Source organism: Haemaphysalis longicornis, unplaced genomic scaffold, assembly GCF_048455015.1.
Source record: "Haemaphysalis longicornis isolate Haplotype H1 unplaced genomic scaffold, Haemaphysalis longicornis Haplotype H1 scaffold_12, whole genome shotgun sequence".
Classification (NCBI taxonomy): domain Eukaryota; kingdom Metazoa; phylum Arthropoda; class Arachnida; order Ixodida; family Ixodidae; genus Haemaphysalis; species Haemaphysalis longicornis.
Genome location: NW_027526225.1, coordinates 1,175,678 through 1,200,093, shown reverse-complemented (window position 1 = coordinate 1,200,093; position 24,416 = coordinate 1,175,678). Strand labels below are relative to the sequence as shown.

The 24,416-nt window shown below is 48.0% G+C and overlaps 1 protein-coding gene across 1 annotated transcript in view; it reads left to right on the top strand.

The window, feature by feature from the left end:
- Nucleotides 1–6,910: 6,910 nt before the first annotated feature.
- The window catches only part of LOC144161829 (uncharacterized), a 38,503-nt gene continuing 20,997 nt past the window's right edge, over nucleotides 6,911–24,416 (top strand). Inside the window, exons 1-3 of the mRNA XM_077692422.1 lie at nucleotides 6,911–6,992; nucleotides 13,796–13,916; nucleotides 17,202–17,350. Of these exons, the coding sequence (XP_077548548.1) occupies nucleotides 6,980–6,992; nucleotides 13,796–13,916; nucleotides 17,202–17,350 (283 nt within the window). The 5' untranslated portion in view covers nucleotides 6,911–6,979. The remainder of the gene's footprint in view (nucleotides 6,993–13,795; nucleotides 13,917–17,201; nucleotides 17,351–24,416) is intronic.

The window sequence follows — 24,416 nt, the reverse complement described above, 5'->3', positions numbered from 1 at the left end:
GGACTCGTGGATCGTCTTATGCGCTGAACTCTGTTTGCCACGTAAACGTAGAACCTTCGGGTCTCATTAAAAATGTATCCCAAGACCACCTTGCTATCAGTGTAGAACTTGACGCTGTTTGGCTTGAAGTCTATCTCACCCTGTATTAGTTCGGCCAACTCCACAGCAAGCACAGCTCCACAAAGCTCGAGTCTAGGAATGGTGTTTTCTGGTTGTGGTGCTAACCTTGCCTTTCCCATGATGAATCCAACGTGATGATTTCCATTCTTGTCGGTGACCCTTAAGTATGCTACGGCGGCCACAGCCTTCGTGGACGCATCTGCGAAGATGTGGAGATCTTTCCTGTCGGCTTCCTGCAGCGAGGCTGATGCGTAGGATCGTCGTACTCGCAGGTCCTCTAAAGCGCGAAGAGAATTCCTCCATTCTTCCCATTCTTGCTGCCTGCTGGGAGTGAGGGGTGTATCCCATTCGGACTCATCGGACGTTATTTCACGCAGGAGAAGCTTTGCCTGTGCGGTAACTGGAGCCACAAAACCCAGGGGATCGTAAAGGCTGTTTACGGTCGACAGAACTCCTCGTCGGGTGCATGGTCTGTCTTCAAAGGGTGCGCGAAAAACGAATGTGTCTTCACGTACGTCCCACAAAAGCCCGAGGCTGCGCTGCGTAGGCACTGTGTCTGAGTCAAAATCGAGATTCTTCAGCTCCTTCGCATGGTCCTCTGGAGGAAATGCCTTCAGAACACCTTCTCTGTTTGAGGTTATTTTATGTAGCCTCATGTTGCGGGATGCTAGCATTTGCTGCGATTTCCTTAGCAAGCAGATCGCGTCTCCTTCCGTAGGAAGGGACTTGAGCCCGTCATCTACGTAGAAGTCCCTTCGAACGAATTTCGCTGCTGCACCGCCGAACTCCTGCAGGCCCTCATCAGCCGTTCTTCGCAGCCCGTAGGTGGCAACCGCAGGTGAGGGGCTGTTGCCGAATACGTGAACCCTCATGCGGCACTCCATAATCTCGCTTGAGATGTTGTTGTCTTTGAACCACAAGAATCTCAGGTAGTTGCGATGCTCCCGGTGAACCATGAAACTGTAGAACATCTGTTGTATGTCCGCAGTCACCGCCACCGGTTCCTTCCGAAAGCGGATCAAAACGCCAACAAGGCTGTTCGTCAGGTTTGGGCCGGTCAACAGCACGTTGTTCAGGGATACGCCTTCGTGTTGCGCGCTGGAGTCGAATACTACCCGTATCTTGTCTGGTTTTTGCGGACGGTACACGCCGAAGATTGGCAAGTACCAGCATTCTTCGCCCTGGTGAAGTGGTGGGGCTTCCTCTGCATGACCATTTTCGAACATTCCTTTCATGAAGTTCACGAAGTGCTCCCTCGTCTCAGGATTTTTCTTCGGGGTGCGACGTAATGACAGAAGGCGAGACAAAGCTTGCTGCCTGTTGTTTGGAAGGCGACACCTTGGTGTACGAAAAGGAAGAGGAGCAACCCAACCACCTGACTCGTCAAGAGTGAGCTCTCTGTCCATTATTTCAAGGAACTGCCGGTCTTCTATGGACAGACCAGGTTGGTCGTCTTCTTCAGTTGTCTGAAAAAGCGTGTGAGCCTGGCTGTCTTCGAAGGGCACTTCCGGTGATGTCTTGAGTGGAACTCGACCTTGAACTGGCGTCTTGGTGATTGGTCTTTCTTTGACTGTGAAATGGCTTTCGCAGGGCTCGAACAGAGATGGGCGTCCATTCTCCAGGACGTGGGTCCTGAGAACGCTGACAGCGTTCGTCTTCCGCGAGCGTCCGATGCAAACACCTCCCACGATCACCCAACCAAGGTCAAGCTTCTGGGCGTAAGGAGCGTCGTGTGGCCCATTCCGCGTCTGCCGGACCTTGTGGACCCTTACGACGTCCCTGCCCAGGAGAAGCAATATTTTTGCCTCGGGGTCAACAGGCGGAATGCAAGCGGAAACGGGTCTTAGGTGAGGATAGCTTCGGGCAGCATCAGGGGTTGGAATTTCGCCTCTGTTATCCGGAATTTCACTGCATTCAAGCAGAGCAGGGAGCGAAATCGTCACTTCGTCTTTGGCTCCCTGCACAGTGAATCCATGGGCTGTCCTTCCAGCCACCTCAGCACTGCCAGCGCAGGTGCGGAGCATGTAATGAGTGGGAGTTCCGTTAACTCCAAAGAAATCGAAAAGTTCTGATCTGGCCAGTGATCGGTTGCTTTGATCGTCCAGTATTGCGTAGGCCTTCAACACCTTGTGTGGCTGGGATTCATGCCTCACTTCAACAAGACATATTTTGGCGCAAGACTTTTCGTCGTCCTCGTTGTTTACTTGAGTGTGTGTAGAGCAGACTTGTTTCGGAAAGGTCTGAGAGTTTCTGTCTTCCAAGGCTGCATCTGAGAGTTGGCTTGTCGGTGGATGAAATGCTGTAGCATGGTCTCCCGCTCCACATAGCACGCACTTCACAACTGCCTGGCACTGCTTCGCTGAGTGATCTGTCGACTTACAACAATGGAGGCAGATTCCTCGTTGTCTGAGAAATTCCGCTCGTTCAGCCAAGCCTGTCATGCGGAAGGTGCGGCACCCCGCGAGGGGGTGAGGTCTTCTATGCAGGGGACACCACGCGTCCAGATTACGTTCATCATGCACTTCGGTGCGGGTTCCCGGTTTCTGTTGGTCCGTTGAGGAAGCCGAATCAACGTCTGTCTTCCGGGCAGAGATGAAACGGGTTCCGTGAGGGGGCTTCGAGTCTTGCTTCCCTCTTCGCGGGTTGGATGCAGCAGGAGCATCATTGCGGATGAGCATGAAGCTAGGGTCGCTTCTCATGCTAGCCTCGTCCATGATGAAGCTTGCGAAGAAAGAAAAGGGCGGAAATGCGGTGTTGTTTTCCCTTTTGTATTTGGAGCCCACGGACATCCACTTTTCCTGAAGCCCAGGGTGCAGCTCTGAGACGATCGAGTTAACTCCACGGGCGGAATCAAGGTATTTGAGTCCCGCAAGATATGGATCTCTCTTTGCCACTTCAAGCTCGCGGAGCAAGTCCGAGAGTTCTTGCAGCTTCACGTTGTCTCGGTGCGAAAGCTTTGGAAACTCCTCCAGCCTACTTAGCAACGCGTCTTCAACCACCTCAGGGCGCCCGTAGTTGTCGTCCAGACGCTTCCAAACGACGTTCAATCCTGCTGTGAAGTTGTCGACGTGCACCGATCTAAGCCTCTTGGCTTGCGCTGATGAGTTCGGACCCAGCCACTTGATTAGAAGGTCAAGCTCTTCCTGCGGAGATAGATCGAGGTCCCAGATCACCCCTTTAAATGACGATTTCCAAGCACGATAGCTGTCAGGTTTGTCGTCAAATACGGTGAGGCCACTGGAAACCAGATCCCTGCGACACAGATACCGCATAACGCCAGCCAACTCTACGCCTGCGTTGGGCGGTTCCGGATTTGGCGGCGGTGGCCGCTGGTGGGCCTGTGAAGCCGACAAGTACTGGGATTCTGAGTGGCTGCTACAACGGCGACCGTCGCCAGGTGCGAGGGGCGCGGATACGAGATCCATGGCATGCAGACTTGCTTGTTCTGCGACATAACTCTCCGTGCGCTGCGCAGCGTCTAGTGGAGGGAGCGAGCGGGAACACTCCCCGCCATCGTGCTCCGCCGATGCCTCCAAAACCACCGCCTGTGCCTCAGCAGCCGCAGCCTCCTTGTCGTGCTGAAGGAGTTCAAGTTCAGCGTCCAACTTAGCTCTCTCAAGTTTCATGGCTGCCTCCTTTCGAACAAAAGAGGCTCTCGCTAGGGCGGCCTGTGCCTGTGCGCGTGCCTGCGCAGCAACCGTGATTATCGTAGACGAGTTCGTTCGCCGCGATCTCGAAGAAGTAACCGAGCGAGCTGATGATACCCGGGACATTGTCTCCTCTTTTCGGTCGTTCTCCCTCTCGCCGTCGCGTTCGTCTTCGCTCTCGCGTAACTTTTCCCGGACGGTACCAACTCGGTCTGCGTCGACGGCCCTGTGAAGCTCCAGTTCGCTAAGGCTTTCAGCAGTGCCTGTCTTTGATAGGAACGCGGCGTACGTGTCACTGGCCTCTTGATATTGAAGGAATGTGTCACGAAGCCTTGTTGTAGTCGCCCCGCTGTCAGCTATACTATCCCGTGGAAACGTACTTAAAGCACTTTCCACATTTCTCCATGACGCGTCGACTGTACGACAATGCCGGTCGCGGCTAGTCTCGTAATTTGCTTGAGCCTTGAGGGACAGCGTAGTGGCTCGTCGTTGTCTAGAGCTAGCTTCCCGTGGCTCGTCTTCTGTGGCGGAGCTCGTTTTTTCACGCTGACTGGTCAGCTTGTGTGGATCCATTAAGGCTTGCCGCCTTTTTCGCAGAGTACCCTCCGTTCAATGGAAAATCACTTGCGTTGGATGCGAAGCTGACTAGTAGGTATCAAGGTGAGCCTACCTTGCCGTTGGTTGCCCTTGCTTCGTGGTGGCCGATGAACGTCGGGCTGTCCTTGCAGAAGGTGCTGTCATAGGCGAGCCGTCGACGGAAGGCTTCCCGTGGTGACGTAATCCTTTGCGTTGGCGCACCTGACGGTAACGGCCGAAGCGGCAGACTTCACTTTTTTTACTATTCTGGCCTCGCGGTACGTGATTCGACGGGGTCGATGCGTCCGCTATCCATAAAGATAACGGGTAAACATTAGAAGGATTAAAAGGCAAAACTTTATTTAAGAATAAATGAAAAACAAGAAAAGGTTACAAGTGGAAAAAAATAAAGGTTCCTTCTTCTGCTCAGCTCCGTAAAAAAAGTGGTGCTGTCTCGAGGGCTGGCAGCGGCAGACTGGTGGTCGTGGCGTCTGTGGACCAAGGCGCGGCACGGTTCGGCGAAACGTCACTTAACACCTCGCCGGGGTCGCAGGACAGCGGGAGAAACGGGCCGAATTCCTTTTCCGGCCGTCCCCGGCTCGAGGAGGGAAGGAGAAGCGCGCACACACAAGCAGAAGAACAAACACAAAACACACGTTTCCCCCTCAGAGGGACACCCGCGGCTCGGAGTTCAGTTTGTGGCCCCTCGCTGCTCGTCGATGAATGCGAGCAGAACAGCCTGCCTTTCGCAACTAAACGTGTCACCAATGCGAACGAAGTGAGTTCTGTGGTCAGTTTTTGAGGACAGTATAGTAGACAAGTTCCGTTTTTTTTACAGATACAAATAACAACAGATATGTCATGGAAAACTTTTAAGGTGCGCACTTAATCCCTTGGCAAGAAACTGCAGCCCTCGAACTTGTCTTGGAAGCAGAAACAATAATAAGCAGATGACACGCGCAGAAAGGCAGGCCGGTACCTCACACGGCCCTGTTCGCCCAGCGATCATCCTTTCTGCTTGTTCTGCCGTTTTGTCTTTTTCGGATCTGCTTTTTTTTTAGGTGCACTTGTACTGACTGCCCAACTCGCTACATTACTTTTACTGCTACTCGTTCCGGAGGGGAGTACTGCTGTGGTCGAATTAAAGAGCGTCTATCCAAAAAAGTCCCATCTCATGCTCCGCGCGTCAAATTTCCCTTTCATTTTGTATCAGCATAATCTGTTAAAGATTCCGCAATATAGCTCACGGAACGATGGCCGTGGGTCAGGCGATACAATGACATACTGATTGTAATGCGCACATCCGGCATAGCTATCGCAAAACGAATTGCAGTGGTCAGAGCAATAATGCACTCAGGGAGCGTTAAATAAAGCTTACTTTTAACAAAAGTGTGGCTAACACATTCGATAAGGTGAAACAAATCATTCAGGATGACTAAATAATCTAATTCATTGGTAGTATTTATGTGCCTGTTGTTGGATTTTTCTGTTTTATTACAAGTATAAAAAATGTGCGCCATTGGTATTAGGCGCTGGTATTTGAACGCGCCAGTACGCAGGCCTAAATGTAAGGCTTCAAGGTTAGCGTGATGGGCGATTCTATAGCGACGATTGCGATTTCAACAAAAAAGGAAAGGGCAGAAAATATATCCCACCGTCATATCTCTTGGCGGTGGCTTTATGCATAGTCGCTAGGACAACATAAAGGTCGGGCGAGCAAGTATCTGGTAAATCCTCGCCACTTCATCGGTTTTTTTCTAATATCTCGTAATTGTTTAAAGCTTGCTTTGCAATTGCGCCACTGCCCTTGGGGAACAGCAGCATTTTGAATTTTTGTTTGTGTTTCGATTTGACTGTCATTTTAAACTACTTAATGTTTTTTTACTATTTCCACTGATAATTCAACTCATCGAACCGGTTCGTGAACCGGTTCAAGCTCCCGAACCGGTTGGCGAACAGGTTCGGCATGTGATTTTGTCTAACCGGAACTGAACCGGAACGAAATGATTTCGCCTGAATCAGAACTACAACCGAACCGGTATTTTTTTCGGTTCGACACACGACACACTGATATATATATATATATATATATATATATATATATATATATATATATATATATATATATATATATATATATATATATATATATATATATATATATATATATATATATATATATATATATATATATATATATATATATATATATATATATATATATATATATATGGGGGGGTGGGAGGGTGCGTGTGGGTGTGAGTGAGTGAGGGAATGTACGGGTCGCGACAGACGGAGAGTGAGCTACGAAAATTCGGGGGGTTAAGGAGGGACTCTGCTCACGCTCGACAGACGCGGGTGGAGATGTTTGGGAGAGGCCTTCGTCCTACAGTGTACGCAAGCAGGCTGATGATGATATTTTCGGAGCATAAAGTGGGCCTGTCGCTTCGAGACGTCCCGACTAGCCTTGGTCGTCATGAACATCCCCTCCTTACCCGCTATTCCCTCTGCAGCGAGATCCAGAGCAAAGTTCCGGGCCTCCAAGCAGAGCTGTAACATTCGAGAATACACCGGATCGTACTTTTCGTGTGGCACGACCTTTATCAAGGGCACGCATCCGAATCGCCCTCCTAAGGATGAAGACTGCAGGTGAGTCACTCTTCACGAACTTCGGACTGAGTTTGAGTCTACCGCAGCTGCAGCCTCACGGCAATCATGGTCGGGCTGTCGGAATTTCGGAACGCGACCATGATCGACTAAATTATCATTGAGTGCGGCCGCCCGCATTGTAATATAACCGCGCTGCTCCTAAATCAGGAGATATAGTGTGTGATCTACCGGTCTTTATAGTAAGTGCCCGACCGTAATGGGGTCGAGGGCTTGAAGGGCTTGAAACAAAGAACAATGCTCTGCTGTTAGCTTACTTCGCGTAAAATCTGAGCAGTTGGTGCAAGACGATTTAAAAAATAAAGCCCTTTTCTTAAGAGAAAGATTTTGAAAATGTCAAGATTTCTCCTGTGCACTTTGACTGAAGGTGGAAGTCCAAATCGAAACGCTTCGACCGTGTCAGATTGACGCAATGTGGTAGAATTCGGATTCATAACGCGGGGGACCCAGTGCACGGGAAGCGCTTTGTATGTGCGCGTGTGTGTGTTGGACTTCCCTGCAGTGTGTTTTAGCGTAACGATGGGCGGCACAGAGGCATAGAAAAGCTTCATTTTAAAGGACAGCAGGACTAAACCAAAGTCATTCAAGGTGACAGTGAATCAGAAATGGATGAAAGAATGATTTTATTGGATTGAAACTTGAAACGAAAGTCCACCAGCAGGCGTACTTTGTCACACCTAGGAGTGAACATCGGAACGCCTGCTGGGGAGTTATATAGTTTTCGCACGTTTCATTAAGTAGAAAATTTCCCTACTGGATAAAGCTCGGAGCTGGTGTCAAGGCTATACATACATACATACATACATACATACATACATACATACATACATACATACATACATACATACATACATACATACATGCATGCATGCATGCATGCATGCATGCATACAGACATACATACATACATACATACATACATACATATATACATACATACATACATACATACATACATACATGCATGCATGCATGCATGCATGCATACATACATACATACATACATACATACATACATACATACATACATACATACATACATACATACATACATGCATACATGCATGCATGCATGCATGCATGCATGCATGCATGCATACATACATACATACATACATACATACATACATACATACATACATACATACATACATACATACATACATACATACATACATACATACATACATACATACATACACAACACAACACAACACAACACACCCGCCGCGGTGGCTCAGTTGCTAAGGCGTTGCGCTGCTGAGCACGAGGTCGCGGGCTCGATTCCCGGCTGCGGCGGACACTTTTCTGATGGAGGCAAAAAGCAAAAACGCCCGTGTGTACGAGATTTCGGCGCCCGTTAAAGATCCCCAGGTGGTCAAAATTAATCCGCAGCCCTCCACTACAGCGCGCCTCATCGCCTGCGTTGCGTCAGCGCGTTAAACCGTACAATCAATAAATCAATACATACATACACAACACGTGTAATGTACACCGTGCATGTTTTTTTTGGGGCTCATGCTCTGTTCTCACTGTGATAGGAATTCTGTTTCCTTTTCAATAAGGTGATCGATAAGATTGCGTTTTTTCTTCAACAAATACGCACACTGTAATATAAATTACACGCTCATGTGCGTAAATCCTTTCGATAACTAACCCTGTTACACCCTAGCAAAAAAAAAACAGAATACGCCCTTCTCAAAGAGTCTTATCATTAACTACACCCTTTCAAAAGGTGCTTTTCATTGTTTTTTGGTCAGGTGTAAAGATGTTAGGTATATACAAAAAATGGCCGCCATCCCGCCCTGCGAACGTGAGTGTCCAGCGAAGCTGTATCAAACACAACAGATGCTGAGGGGGGTATTAGTCATTTTCGCGCTGCTCTGGTGCTGTCTTTCATTTTCGTGGTTTACCCATGGCAGTCTTGGAATGAACTGAATGAGTTTATGCAGTTTGAACCTCACACGAGAACTTCGAACGGCGTCAAACGCCCTTTTCGAAAGCAGTGCAACCTAGTAATCTTTGCCAGGGACGCGTGGGAGGGCGTTCCCTTTCTTTAAAGTGCCTCATTTGCGATTTGATGCGTGTTTTGGTTTTCTTGGCTGAAAGCAGCACTAAGCTCTATGCTGCACGCCGAATCAGCCTGAAGCATGCACTCGCCGTCTTGGGCGAGAACTGCTGCGTCCCGCATTGTATTTTGTTGACGACACGAAATTTTCCGACAAACGAGAGGCTAACAACTTCGCTGTAAAGGGGTGTAAATCAATTCACAGTGCAGCGTTTATATATGTGTTCAATCGGTTAAAATAAGCAGTTGTTGGTTTCGCTTCGGCGTTTGTTGTTGTCAGGGTATGGTCTTTGTTGCTTTTACTCAAAGTTGAAGCGCTTTTTGCTCCAGCTATATTGTGAAATTTACGTGCCTCAGGCAAGCCCAACGCCTTCTACCTACAGGCTCTACGCGGATTTTATGAAATGCGTCAGTCTGCTGATTGTTTGCCGATCACCAGGCGATGTAGAACCTTCCCTAACACATTTCACCAAAGTCCTCACTGCGGGCTACCCGGAGCTGTGCCTGCAGGAATCGCAGAATACAACGACCCGTGAGTAGTAACACTTCTTTGGCCGTTATTGTCTAGCCGTTATCGGTTAGCCGTTTGCTTCTGGTTAGTTGGTTGATAACGGAACGAGAAAATGAAATCGCCTTTCACTCTTCTTCGAAAAATTTACCTTTGTACCGTGCAAACCAATTCTGTCATTTCCCCTGTGCTTGTTTGTGAGAAACCTGTACTATAATGTACTTAACAAAATCCCCGAATGGTTTTTTTGTTTCAGAATTTCAGAAGCTGCGGTGAACACAAATTTACCGTAGCTTCTCTACGTAGGTGGCTTCCGTCGGAAAGTCACTCTAGTATCACTCGCGCCGGTCACAACACTATTCTCGACGCAGCTATTGTAAACTATAGATTCACATAGTTTGATTTACAAAGGACAACATTACTTTGAGCATTCAGGGCTACATTTTACAAACTGCGTAGTGCGATTTGTCTCCGAATGGTTGCATTCTCTCCAAAGTGTAGGATAGCGCGTTCCCTGACATCACGGGCTTGACGCTGTTGAGCTTGTAGCCTTCGCCTCGGCCATTCCTATGAGAAAAAAAAATGGCCGCGGGTTAGCTCACTTAACCTTGGATATGCAAAGCAAAAGCTTGTCTTAGTCTGGTTGAGTCTTCGTTTTGCTTGGTTAACCTTTGATGTAGCTGCATTGCCGAGCATGGCTCAAAGCCGTTCGGTCCCGTGCAACGCGCACAGGAGGAGGCCCGCCGGCGTTTGCCGGGGCGAACGCGGAGAACGCGACGTTCATTCACGGCGAACGCGCCGTTCCTCTTCGCCGGGTGCGAGACAAATCACGCAGCCCGATACGACCCATCGGCGTGAGCATTGGAGGCTGCGGGGGTGGTCAGCTGCCGATCAGCTGGCCGGCCACTACCGCGGCGCCGGCCGCCGCTCGTATGAGCAGAACGACTGAAAACGATGCCTTGTGCGCAGCGCCGAAAGCGGGCCCGGCGAATCACGCGATGCGCTTCGAGGGGTGTGTCGCCGGGGGTGTGTCCCCGGTCAAAAGGTTAGCTTGCAAATTCTGCGCGAAACGGCTGGATGAAAGTAATAAAGCTTTGCTTTAAAAGACAACTGATGCACGCACCCAAACACGAAGAGCTTCTTTGCCGCATAGTTCCATCTCGCACTCTTGTCACTCACTCGAGAAAAACTTCAGTATTCGTCAATATGCCTGAACGAAAATATGCGTTTGAAAATCGTATTTTATGATAGTTATGGAGGACACACACATCGACGATAACTTCTGGTAATGGACAATTTTGGGGGCTTGTTTCGGCATCTCGTGAAACATACCGAATTTGAAAACACTGCGTAATTACGGTATCCGGGTAAACATCTGAAATAGGTTATAATTCAGAGATTTGGTTAGATTACACAAATTTATAGAATGGTGCGTTCAAAAGCGCTGTCTCACTTGCGCCATCTCCTGGCGGATGTAGTGACATCGGTGGTAACAAGGCCGCGGAGAGCAAGACTGCTGTGAAATGTAGTCAATGAAATGCAGCCTGCCGTCAACAATAAAGAACCGAAGAGAAGAGAGAGGTAAAAGTTTGATATATAAAAGTAAATGAGTAGCGAATAAGTATTGCCAGGCTTTCGCCCTCGCAGATTGTAAGCAGACTTAACTGCCATCACGAATTTTTTTATTTCTTCTCGACAGCGACGGCCGTTTTATTAATCATACAACAACCACAGCTTTTCGCGCGACAATGGAGCACTTTAAGGGGACTCTGCAACACTTTCGATAAACGCTTTCTTTCTTTCCATCGTTTCTGGAAGCACTGCGGAAGCTGCAGTTAACGACAGCACGGAGCGGCACTGCTCGGTCTGCCAGTCGCAGAAGATACGCCTTCCGTTTCTGCTAAAACTCTTAATAAAAAAGGTCGTAAAAAGGTAGTAACCGCCGTATTTACTAACTCCTTACGAACCTTACTACCCCGCGGTTTTGTACGTAGGCTCTGGGACTAACAACTGCATGGTTAGTAAATTAACTGAGTGTAGGAAGTGGTAGCACTAGATTTAGGTCGTGCTTATGACTAGGTTGTGCATGGCCAGTTAGTAAACGCACGTAGCTCAGAAAAGTGCTATCGCTGGGACTTTACTAGTTGGGGTAGTGGTTCTTACTGCCTGCTTCGGTTAGTAATTATGACAAGTGCTGCATTTACTACCTCCAGTTACTAAGTACCTAGTGTATACTGGGACAAGTAACTTGTTAGTATTCCATTAGTGAATGCTCCGACCTTTTTTTTAAGAGTGTTGGTTTTGTGGCCTTCTTGTTAAAACGGCTGTGGAATGCGTTCATTGTTGCAGCTGAAGGAAAGCCGGACAATAGCCGCCACATCGCTGTAATCACGTAACTCCAGTGGTCGAAGAACGCCACGACGGGTAAAGAGAGAAAAGTCTTTTGAGCAAGTTACTAAGTTATCTGATGGGCATAGACCAGTAATTTCTTGCTTAGGTACTTTGCGACCCCCTAAGCTAAGCACGGCATGAGTTGGTTGACTACGCCCAGCAAGCATTCAAAATTTCAAAAAAGTTAAAAAAACAGTATTGCCGGCTTTCGCGTTCGGAACGCTCGCCGCAATGCAGGAAAATATTAATGTCTTCTTCTTGAAATGGTTTTCTGGCCACTGACCAAAGTCAAAATATATTAATGACGTTTCGGGAGCAGTACGGCTCCCTTGTTCACACTCTTTTTTTTTCCCTGGTCACGGCTGGTTGTCGATACTGATGGCCTAACTTGATGTAGTCGATGGTTTTACGGCATGACGTTGGTCAGGAAACATACTTGAAATGGTTGATTGGTCACTGACCAAAGTCAAAATATTCAAATGACGTTTCTGGAGCACTACGGCTCCCTTGTTCACAGTACGGCTCCCGCTAATAGAAGAGCGCGAAACAGTAGGTTTCTTTAAAAGCTCTCCTATAGTCATAGAGTAAGAATGAGCGATAATGCTAGCCGGAGGGATTTGATGGCCATTAAGACTAACTTCTGGTGTGTGAGACGTTCGAACGTAAATGTGAGAGCCTGTTGTGGTATGATACTCATGGTTAAGCTTTCAAGTTTAAAATGTGCACTTACGACTTATTTTACCATGAAACAGATTAAAAGGCTGCGTCCAATCTCACGGCAGCCGTGAGAATTACCTCCGGGAAATTCTCACGGCAGTTTCCACAAAAGCCGGCTGGCCTAAAATTTGCTGTATAATATTACGTCCCAACGTAGCTAACGTAACATAACGTCACCGAACCTAACATAACCTAACCGAACGCATAACCTCACCGAACCTAGCGTAAAATGACCGAAAGCGTCAGAACCTACCGAAGTCCAGTCAAACTGCAACAAACCTAATCTAACCCAGCCCAACGACACATAACACAACCTATATTAGACGTAATTCAACCCATTCTAGAAGTCATGTGCGTCGATCTCTTGATATAGTAAAAACCAGAGTAAAAAATGCATTAACAAAATCACGATGACCGAAATTTCCGAAACCTAAAAAAAATATCGCAATGTAGAACTTGAACCTCAGGCTTCTCGTTTAAACCAATTACTATACCACAGAGCTGCTGGCGCTTTTTTTTCTTTATTGCGTGCATTCGACAATACGCAACACATCACAGATGAACAGCGTAATGACATACAAAAACGACGTGGTGAGGCGGCCCGACTGAGGGCTAGTGACGTCTTTAAGCTGCACTATTTTTGGCAGCCACGCAGGCGAGACCTCTTGAGACTTAATAACCTCCACGAAACGACCCACACTTTCTCTGAAATACTACTTTGCAGAACGGGCATCTACGTCGCTGTAGTCTTACTGTGGAGGCCCAGCGCCATGACTAAGTCATAGGGCATTCCATCCTCTTTGTCTACGGAGAGATACCTTATGCCATGAGGTTGTAGGTAGAAGTCTTTGCCAGGTGTCCTCTGTAAAAACATCCCCCAAAAATACGCGCTCCCTACAATGCCACAAAACATGGCGCAGCTGCGGCTTTTTATGGAGCATTTATCCCGTAGAATCTCCGGGTAGCTCTTCTAGCCAATGAGCGGCGACTGCCGTGAGAAAGTTGTCACGGTAATTCTCACGGTTGCCGTGATAATAGCCGCTACCAATTAAAAACGTCGAAATAAAATGCCAATTTCCCTTTCGCTTTCTCTCCGCACAGTGACACCAGCTTGCGACAAGATGGTCTTACTGAAGGAGTTCATGTCCTGTGGTATCTCGTACTACCAGATGTTCTTCAGTCTCGATGCGCCGGAGGAAACCAACAAGCCACGCACCTGCAAGTACGGACCAAACAAGATGCCGCTCTGTAGCGTTCCCTCCCAAGGGGGCAGACAACCAATTTTTGTCGAGCATATTTTCCGCACTTCAAATGAAAGGGCATCACTAAGGGGGCCATGAAGATAAAATACAAGTTTGTTTTATTCGAAAGATTTCGTGTTCTATAGTGCCCCCAAAGCTTGTTCAGGGCAGCAAACGATGCCGTAATCACTGAGAAATTAATCAATTTAGGTTAAAATTTTGATTCTCCCGCCAAATCGTGAGTTTCCGTGACGTCTGCAATGAAGTCATATTGGCGCGTATTAATACGAAGTTCCAGTGCGTCATTCGGCTCTGCAGCCTTGCTTGCCGTCACCCCTCCCAGATGGCGCTACCATACCAGCCACGGACCATTGGCCACCGTTGCTTTGTTTTTGACTGCATTTACACCTGGCTCGTTTTTGTTGCTGTAGAAAGTAATCGTTTTGTGAAACTTGGGGTATGCTCTACAAACAGGGTTAGGTAAGACGACGTCGCTTACACCAAACGGCCACTGTCGTGTAAGACAACTCCAAAGCGGATGACAGCTAAAACAAGCATAGTGCGACCACTACCAACAGCAGTGCGCATCGGTACATCTATGTTTACGTATGTTTACGTATGTTTTCACAACTTTCATTGTTTACTCTTACAGCAGGAAAGTGAATATGCATTACATATATACCCAAATAGCTCGTTTGGCAAGCTAATAAGCCCTGCCTAATTTGCGTTTGTTTTCGCCAGCCTCAGCCGAACGCTCCGCTGGGCACATATGACATCGTATACGTTCTGCTGCGGGAAAAGTGGGTCGCATGGCCATTCCGTTCTTTACGAATTGTATAGCTTAATCGAGCGAAATGTGCGTTAAAAGTGGTGCAGTATGATTCTAACGGGGCAATCTTTTGAATGAACCAAACTTGTGTTTACTCTTCATGGCCCCTTTAAGTTGTGTCTCCGATTACTAGTTTGTCGTACCGAAGTTTATACCCCTGTCACACGGGCACTTTCAATCGCGATTGAGTCGATCCGAATTGAGCTCAATCCGGATCGGGCACATGCTACACGGCAGTTTCAATCGCGATCGAGCTCGATCCCGCTCGGACTCAATCCTGGTTTCTCAAGCGCGATCGAGGCTTCCAAGCGCGATTGAACGAAAGCGGCGATACTCTCGTCACCGCTCAGTAATGACACAGAAGGTGAAAACTTCAACTAACGCTACAAACTGTGTCAAATAACTTGACCCAAACAAGCGTGAGGTAACATTTACATAGTCACGTATACCTACGACCGCGAGAAGTTACCAGACGCCGGCCGCAAGTACAATGTTAGCGCCATCTAGCGTACACGAGTGCAACCGGGGCAACTTTTCGATCGCGATTGAAACGGGACGTGAAGCAGCGGCAGTGCGTCGAGCGCGCTCGAAAACTCGATCGCGATTCACTTCAATCGCGATTGAAAGTGCCCGTGTGACAGGGGTATTAAATGGTTTTCCTGATAGCGCCCTAGAAGTCTTGCAATCAGAATTTTTAGATCTTCTAGCCATACGTGGCTTACCAAAACGAATGCTGGCAATCACTGTAGTCAGGTGAACGGCAACATAATTTTCACTGTACTCGAGATGAAAAGAGGTATTTAAAACCTTACCCCCGGCTAAAACAACCATAATATGCAGTCTTTCAAATCTCTTGATGCGGTTTTTTAATCACGCATTGAAACGGACGGAGTGTTTTGCACACGTTTTGACGCTACGGGGCGCCACCTGTCGGACTTCAAAAGTTTAGTGCCAAATTCAAATTATTTTTGCCTGTTTATTCGGAAATTCCTGGCGGTTACCCCAGTGTATAAAGCGCCGGCTTTGATGTGTGCTAGAGGGACATGCACTCCGCAAAAATCGGTTGCCCATCCCGTTAAAGGGGTCATGAAGAGAAAACACAACTCTGCTCCGTTTGAAAGAACGGGCGTTTTGTAGCTGACTGTGCTCCATTCAGGACACGAAATAGGTTTTTACACCGGAAAGGCACAGGAATTAGTGAAAAACTCAATTACCCCGCTACAGTCACGTAATACGGGCAGGAGTGACGGAATGTTTACCGGCAGTAAAAACGTAATTATAAGTGTGTAAGTGCGCGTTAGCATTCGAGTGATACGATAAAACGAAACGGGAGACCTAGCGTCACCAAATAAGCTACGCTTAAGAGTACCGCCACTTCGCGCCCCCGGAAGCGTCAGGGAGCCATTTTGTTTTTGGCTTGCAGTGTTGCCATCTCTCCCAACGAAACCGCCGCCGGTTGTGACGGGCAGAGTGCGACCGGCCACTCTAGCGTCCGCGCAGCAGAGAGAGAGAGAGGAGAGGCGCCCAGAAACAAAATGGCTGCGCCCATACGTAAACAAATATCACGTGGAGAAAAGAGTGCCGATACTCTAAAAGCCTTTATTTAGTGACGCTAGGGAGACCCAACTACGATCGCCCAGTTATGTTTCTTGGCGGTCTCTCAGGTCGCCGGCTGCCCGTTGCACTAACCAGTTTCTGTGACGTCACAGAGAGCCTGCCGGAAAGGGTTGGAGGAGTCGCCACTATTAAATTTGTTTTTTTAGGGGCGAAGCACTAGGGGCGCCTTCTGACGGTGTCTCCTGTCGTCGTCGTCGTCGTCGTCTAATGTCGTCGATGTAAATTAAGTTGTCAAATGATGAGGCAAAAACAAGCGTATAATGCATAAAGCAGGTTCGAAATAAACTAACACGATTTAAACTAATTTAAACTACAGGAATAATCAGAATTTATTTGCATTAGTAACATAAACTTGTTGGATTCCGTCTCAAAATTAGATTCAAACGCCAGGTTTTCTCCTGTAAAGCATACTTCTTAGCATGCTGTGGCGTGGGACATGAAGACAACTTACGGCCAGTATGCCTCTCATTTAATTGCTTAAATGCGGTTCAACGCAAGAGAGGGCGCCACCACGTCGGCAAGCGTGCGGTTGCTCCTCCCACCAGGGCTTCTCAGGCGCCCAGTCAGCGCGCACCGTGTGGCAAGAGACTTACAATGTTTGTATACACTTATGCACTGCATGCCTCGCCCTTCGGCAGGTTTCACGTTAGTAGAGATGGCCCGGGAGTTTTTTTAATATCTTGGTTATTCGTTAGAAGTTTGCGATAAAATAGGTATTGTTGTTATCGGGAAAAGGCAGTCTTTTTGATCAACCAAACTTGTATGTCGTCGTCGTGGCGCCTTTAGGCCTAATCGACGTCGCCGATTTCCCTCCCTTCAGGGTCCTCAACGACTACATCCAGTGTACTAACGACCACGTGCTGAGCAGGAAGTGCACCGGTGTCGACGAACTCTTCGCCAACATGAAGAACGTCCGTTATTACATCGGCCAGCGCTATGACAGTAAGCTGCACACGAGCTGCTCGAAAGGTGAGCATATTTACACTTCGGGCCCAGATTTTTAGGACATTGAATGGGTACTCTCAGCAACCTCCTCATCGCCAGCCTACTTAGGTCCACTGCCGGACGAAGGCCTCTCCCACTGACCTTCACCCGCTCCTGTCCTCCGCTGCCAGAGTTCATTCGCTGCCTGCGAACTCTCTCTCTGCCCTCCATCGAATTCATAACCTTCCCCTTCTTCTAGACTCGTTTCTCTGTATCCACTTTGTTACCCTGGTGGTGCACCGGTTGTCATTTCCCCTCACTACATGGCCAGATCAAGTCGGAAAAAACACGATGTCTCGTAAAATGCATGAACCGCCACGTGCCGATACATTGCCATTCCATTGTCACCGTGTGGCCGCACTTACATCGGGCAGACAGGCCACTGCCTCAATGATGGCCTGAGGGAGCATGCCAAGAATGTACGGACGTCATCAAGCACCACCTTGGCAACGCATCGCGCTTCCTGCGGCTGCGCCCCCCTCTTCCATGACTGCGTGATTCTCGCGTGGTATCCTGCACGAAGAGAGCGGGAAATCTTTGAGGCGTTCAAGGTCAAGAAGAAAGGAGGTGCTTGTATTAGTGAGCCAACAGTTTCACTTCTGCAAAAGGAAATGCTGTACCTATCTTGAACATTAGACTTTGTATCAGATCAAGTCCTTTTTTTTTCTTTACCTGGACTATGATATCAACTACTCTAGCTTTTTCCTTGATGCAGTCAGCTTGTTTCCTGTCCCTGAGTGTTCCTTCTATCATTATTCGTTCCATGGCCCTTTGGGCTGACCTAAGTTTGCCTTCCAGTTGTTTGCTAAGGCGCCAAATTCCCACTCCATATGTCATCACTGGCAGGATGTATTTTGGTGTATATTCATCTTCTTAGTGATAAAGGTAGCTAGATATAGCAACCTAGTCGTCGTTTCTTTCAGTCATCCGTCCATTCATTCCTTTTTTATTCAACGATACCGCCATCACCATGACGTGTTATAGCAAGAGAGGTAACAATTTCGAAAAATATCTTTTTTTTTTTCATTCAGAGAGGGCACTTCAACATTTGAGTGCCGACAGCCGAATCGCTTACGTGTTTATTTCACACAAAAAAATCGCATGACGATTACCGTGCTCCGTAATGCTAAATTTATGCGCAGCGTGAAACTGCAGTCTTCGCGGTAACGGCGCATATCTGTTGCGTCTCGTGAAGTGATCGGGTTATCAGCGAATGCAGGGCGGCGCGCGCTGCTCTGTCGTTATTCCCCAGCGCGTCGCTGGCGCTGAGCATGTTGTTCCAAATCGTGTTTGAACCTCCCGCGCAAATGTCGCGTGGTTCGGATGAGCCACAGGCGGAGGAGGAGCGAACGACTCAAGTGTGGGGTGAGGGCGCTCCTCAGCGGCGACGCGTAGCCAAAGTGTGAGGGGGAGGCAGTGAAACATCGTTAGCCGGGAGAGATGACGCCTTAGCAGCGCATGCCGACCTCTCGCTCACCAGACGCCGCCCCTCCATATTCTTTCTGCCTGGGGCATAGAGTTTCAAACAATTACAACTAGAGAGGAATCTGGCGCTGCGATCGTACGCCTCAATGGGCGTGATGGGTAGTTCTGGATTCGGATTGGCGCTCGATGGCTTGTGGCGGTTACTATGGATTGCAGGCAGTTTCGTTTTCAGTTTGGATTTACATGAACGCATTTGCCTACGCGGGTTGTTGGAAGAAGCGATCGAAAATACGTTTCTCCTTGAACTGCATGTCGCGCGCGCACCGAATCCGCCCTGACTGGAATGTTTTATAACCAGAGTTGCGAATTGGTGGGTTATCAATTCATTGCCGGCACAGCGAGCACGAAAATACAAATGACGGCGCTCGGTGCGGTGAAGTTGTTTGCGAATCAGGAGTTACGGAGCTGCTCATTCGGCAGAGCAATGTATCGTCGAAGCTGATGACGGTTGCGAATCGCTTGGAACAGCCACACCTTTCGTGCGAACGCCTGCTCCTACGGCGTAGACCAGCAGTTTACCGGCGGCTGATAGGAACGCAGCTTGATGAATGTCACTAATTCAGGCAAGAATAACTGCTCCAAAAATAATCAGTTTCTTTTTTTATGAGCACAAAAACTTTTCTTAGTATTACAAACTACCAGAGCCGAAACTTTTAGAAACAGTTTTTAAAGAAGTCCGCGTCCTGCTGTAGTTGGCGGCAAATGGCAAACCTGCTCCACAAACCTCCTCGACTCCGCGTCTGCTTTTTATTTAAACGCGCGGTTTTATTTCGTGCAAAACCAGTTTTTGGTCACTAACTTTCTTGTTCGCCATGTAATTTGTAAACGGAGAACCGGACAAAAGCAGTTTTTTTGTCAAAAAACACAATTTGCGCAGCCATAAGCACGTTTTGAACCTACGCAATCCTGTTCCGGAACTACCCATCATTCCCATTGAAGCGTAAGCGCCGCTGCCATGTTCGCGTTGACACTAGCGCCAGTTTCCCCTCTAGTTATTATTGTATTAAACTCTATGGCCTGGGGTGCCTCCTCCGCTCGCTCGGTTACGGGGACGCCGACGCCGCCGCGAAACCCCTGTACTGGGCGCCAAAGCGGTGCGCGCTAAAATGAAATGGTGCAGATTCCAGAGTCAAAAAGATGACAATTGGGCCACTTCGTATAGTTCCCCCGTAGAGGTGAAAAGTGTACCGTAAACGCCCGTTTGTTCGAGATTTCGCCGCACGTTAAAGATCCCCGGGTGGTCAAAATTAATCCCTCCACTACGGAGCGCCTCATCGCCTGTGTAGCGTTGGCGCGTTAAACCTGATAATAAACTCGTGACCGAAGAGCATGGAAAGGGAATGACAAGGCAAGTGGAACAGGGTTCGATAACATTATCAAATTCCAGGTTTCCAGGCGAAGCTTAAATGTCCTCCAAAGGTTTCGCTGCACAATGTTGCGCGTAGGGCCAAGACAAACACCTTTTTCCACTTCTAGCCGGTTAAAGCGGCCACTTCCCCGTGCCGTCGAGCAAAAGACATAATTTCGCTTTAAATGCATACTGTGCCAGCAAGCGTTGCGGAAAGCTCACGACCTTGCAAGCAAGTGATCAGGAAAGTCATGCGGTGAATGTGCAATGCTGTAGGGTCTACTGACTGCAAGTAACTACTAATTGACAGATGCATACGAGGATAAAATTACCATTCGCTTGCATTTCAAGCGGAACTCTGTATGTGAATTCGACACCACCAATTTATAGGTTTCGAAGTTCGCGCTATTGATGGTTTACCACAAACGAATTTAGCATAATATTCTTCCCTTGTCTTGAGATCAGCGTTCAGCCTATTTCTAGTCTGTCTGTATTTATATCACTACTGCCGAGAAACGAACAATTCACTTTTATCTTTTGTCCTTTTGCACAATTATCTGCTTACCCAGGCCGATTTGGCTGCGCGGTATTTAGTGAAAGTTACTTCCGAAAAAGCCTTCAAATAATTCTTCCGAAATTTCTACACGAATGCATCGTTATGCTATAGGATCCCTTTTACTATAATCATCTGACCAAGTTCCCACAATGAGGTCTCGAAATACACTTAAAGGGACACTGAAGTGATTGGTAGACATCAGTGCGGGATTACTAGCGCAAATTGTAGTGTGGAGTCTCTAGGCCATGTTTCGACCACTCTCGCTGCGTTTACGCGACTTTACTCAGGCGAGCAATAAATTCAAAAATGCGGTCCTCCTCTCTGCATCCTCCTTGCCGATTTCCTATGACGTTTCGTAACGACGTCAAAACAAGATGGCTTGGCTTTAGTGCGGCTCGCCGACCCTGCGACGGAATCAGTCGGCACAGCGCTTAGTCGGCCGGCGGCCGGAGGGTCGTCGCAGTTCGTTTGCTATGTTGAAACTAAGGAACGACACGTTCATGCCAGGAAGAATGTACCTCTATTCGTCAGTTTGTAGACTCTATCAAGGTCTAAGTCCAAGTCGCTCCACACAAGCGCACATGCGACGCTTCGCTCACTGGTAGGCTAGTAGAAATATCTAAGGCCATTTGAAGGCGGGAGAAGAGTCAGCGAAGTAAGTCTAGGTAGTAAAGAATTAAAAACAACCGAAACTTTTATCGCACAGCGTAAAACCAGGTTGAAGGAAGCACATCTTGCGCTGGGCGAACTAGCAAAGCGGTCAGCAGCACGATCACACATCTGCGAACGCTTTCACGTCTAAGGAATGGGGTACGCTTACTGCACGAGCGCTATACAAGAAATAGCCATCTAAGCTGCTTGAAATGCTAAAACTAAATAAGAATTTAAACTGGCCATATATTATATGCTTTATATTTCCGCCTCTGCCAGTGCTGGCTTTTGGCTTAGTGGCCTGGAGTGGCCTTGCAATTCGCAATTTCGAATCCCCGATAGTGCATTTTTAAAGTTGATCTATTTCTTTTTAGGCAATGTTTGCTATACTGAATTCTCCATTTTGGCGGTGTGACGTTCATTGCTCCACAAGCGAGTTCGCAGAACGCGCGCAGATTGACAATGACGCGCTGGGGACTACTCGTTGGCGTGGTGTCGCTTCGTGTTCCTATGCAAGGGGTCGTATATTGCCGCTGGAAGATAAAAGTTCCAGCAATACATTTGTGTTTGGAAACGAGCCCGAGTTTAGGTGGTTCTATATAAGCTTGGTGTTTGTAAGCTGGCTTTTTGGCATTACGTGTTCCAGAGTGAAGCCTGCTTACAACCTCTGAACGCTTCCTCAGCGCGACGGCGCCGTTCGAGCGGGATGTTTGTGGCCGACCAATATGCCACACCAGATCAGACCTATTTAACTGCAGCGCTGCAGAGCCACGTCTTTTACATTCTTTGAGTCGACAAGCGTGTTGCTTGGCTACGAAATCCAATCAATTATATTTTCACGTTACCACTCTTGGCGCTACAAAGGGCGTCTTTCCAGGGCACCTACCACATAATCGCCATCTGTTTGAGGAGTCTCCAATGCTAGCTCGCGACTACGAACGACGAGCGCCAACATTGTGGTTAATACCATGAAAGCATTATAATTTTTATTAGTATAAACTCCTGTGTTTTTAGACCATCCAAAGCGGCATGTACCAAAAATGGCGGATTGCACATAGTAAAAATTCGCCAAAAAGCTCACATTGTTGCCAGATTTCTCAGGGCGTTTGTATAAACGAAGTTAAGTAATGGCTTTACAAACAAACTTTTGGGCATTGTAGTCTGTATGGGTATCGGAACATAGCATCCGGGATGCAAGGTGAGCACGCTACCCGGACGTCAGGGCGCTGCATGGTTCTGATTGGCTAATGGTGTCCTACTGGTTGCGTCGTTGGCCACGTGGTACTGCAGCCAATGGGGAGGAGGTATACGTGACAGCGCGTAACGGCACGTGAGAAGAACGGGCACACCCCGCCAAACGGGAACGCTGATTCCGGGGAAGTAGAGGTCAGAAATGTCACCAGTCTTCCTTTAGAGGCAATTCGCGCCGTGTGTCGGGATCACATGTGCTTCTACGCCGGACGTGCCGCCAAATGCTGAACCGGCCGAGCGCGGTCGACCACGCAGATACGCCGACAAGGCGTGAAGAAGGCAACGAGGAGAGACACAAGACGAAGGAAAAAAAAAAGAAATTGGGGCAGACACGACTTAAGAATAAAGAAGTCTTTGATGAGTATTGCTAGACGAAGCCAGAACGTTTTCGCATTAAAGCGCGTAAGCAGAGTTAAAGAGACAGACAACCGGCTCTTAGCAGCGGAGCTGCTCTATAGCTGGGCTTGACGACAGTCTATACCGCTATCGGGGCACGCTCCCTCCGCCACAGGTTTCTTTCCCCCGAAAAAATCGGTTCCCAGTATATAAAAATCCATAAAAAATGTTAAAAAGTCCTAGGGCCTTGATATTTTGGTACGAGACGACCTATACTTCCCCTAAAAAATATCTTCCCAGCAACGCACTTGTGGTTTCAGGTGAAGCCGGCCTTGAGGGGACCGGTATAAGCTGGGTCTCTGCGGAGGAAAGTTTGACATCCACCTCAATGCAGCCGTACGGCTGCAAAGGGAAGCTGTAAAGCTTTTCAGAAACTTCTAACTTGAAGGGAAATTAGTTCTGGTCCAGGATTCGAACCCGAGACCATTGCCTAACCGCAGCAGTCGCTCAACCAACTGAGCTAACCAGCAGGCTAGCCGTTCGTAGCATGAAACCGAATTGATCAACAACTCGAAGTGAAGGACAAGTGTTAATTGATTGACAATAGGGTTTAACGCGCCGACGCTACACATGCGATGAGCCACGAGTAGTGGAGGGCTCCGGGTTAATTTTGACCGCCTGGGGATCTTTAACGTGCGCCGAAATCTCGTACACACGGGCGTTTTTGCTTTTCGCCTTCATCAGAAGAGCGGCCGCCTTGGCCGGTAATCGAACCCGCGTCATTGGGCGCAGCAGCACGACCCCTTAGCACTGAGCCATCGCGGCGGTAGGACAGGTGTTAATAGACCAGATATGGGGGAAATCTATAAGGTCGAGTAAGTTTCTGCGAAAAAACATTTGGTATTTGGCAGTGGTCCTGGGTCCGAATAATGGACCAGGACTAATTTTTCTTCAACTGGGACGTTTGTGAGCAAGCTGTACAGCTTTCCTTCGTGGCCGTGCGGCTGCATTGAGGTGGATGTCAAATTTTATTTGCAGAAACTTATTTCACTTTAAAGATTTCCCCTAAATCTGGTCGATTAAGCTTTGATTAATTTATTGCTATTGGTTTCCCCTTTGTACCGGGGTGACGACGTGTCATCTTACCAAAAAGAGCTAATATACCTATATTTTATACTCTTGGTTTAATACTAGTCCTGCTTAGGGCAGGCACAAAAAGCTTATTAGGCACAAAATACTGTTTTTCCTCAGCCTCCACCTGCATTCTAATCTTCTTTTCGTCGCCTCGACAGCCTTGAAGTTAACTGCCTCTGTGCTACCCTTAAATCCTAGGGCTCCTGGAAGCCGAATATTTCCCTCATGTAGATTTGCATGGGTACCCTCGCATTGTAACACTACGTGCCGCCTAGTTTCTGTTGCTTTTA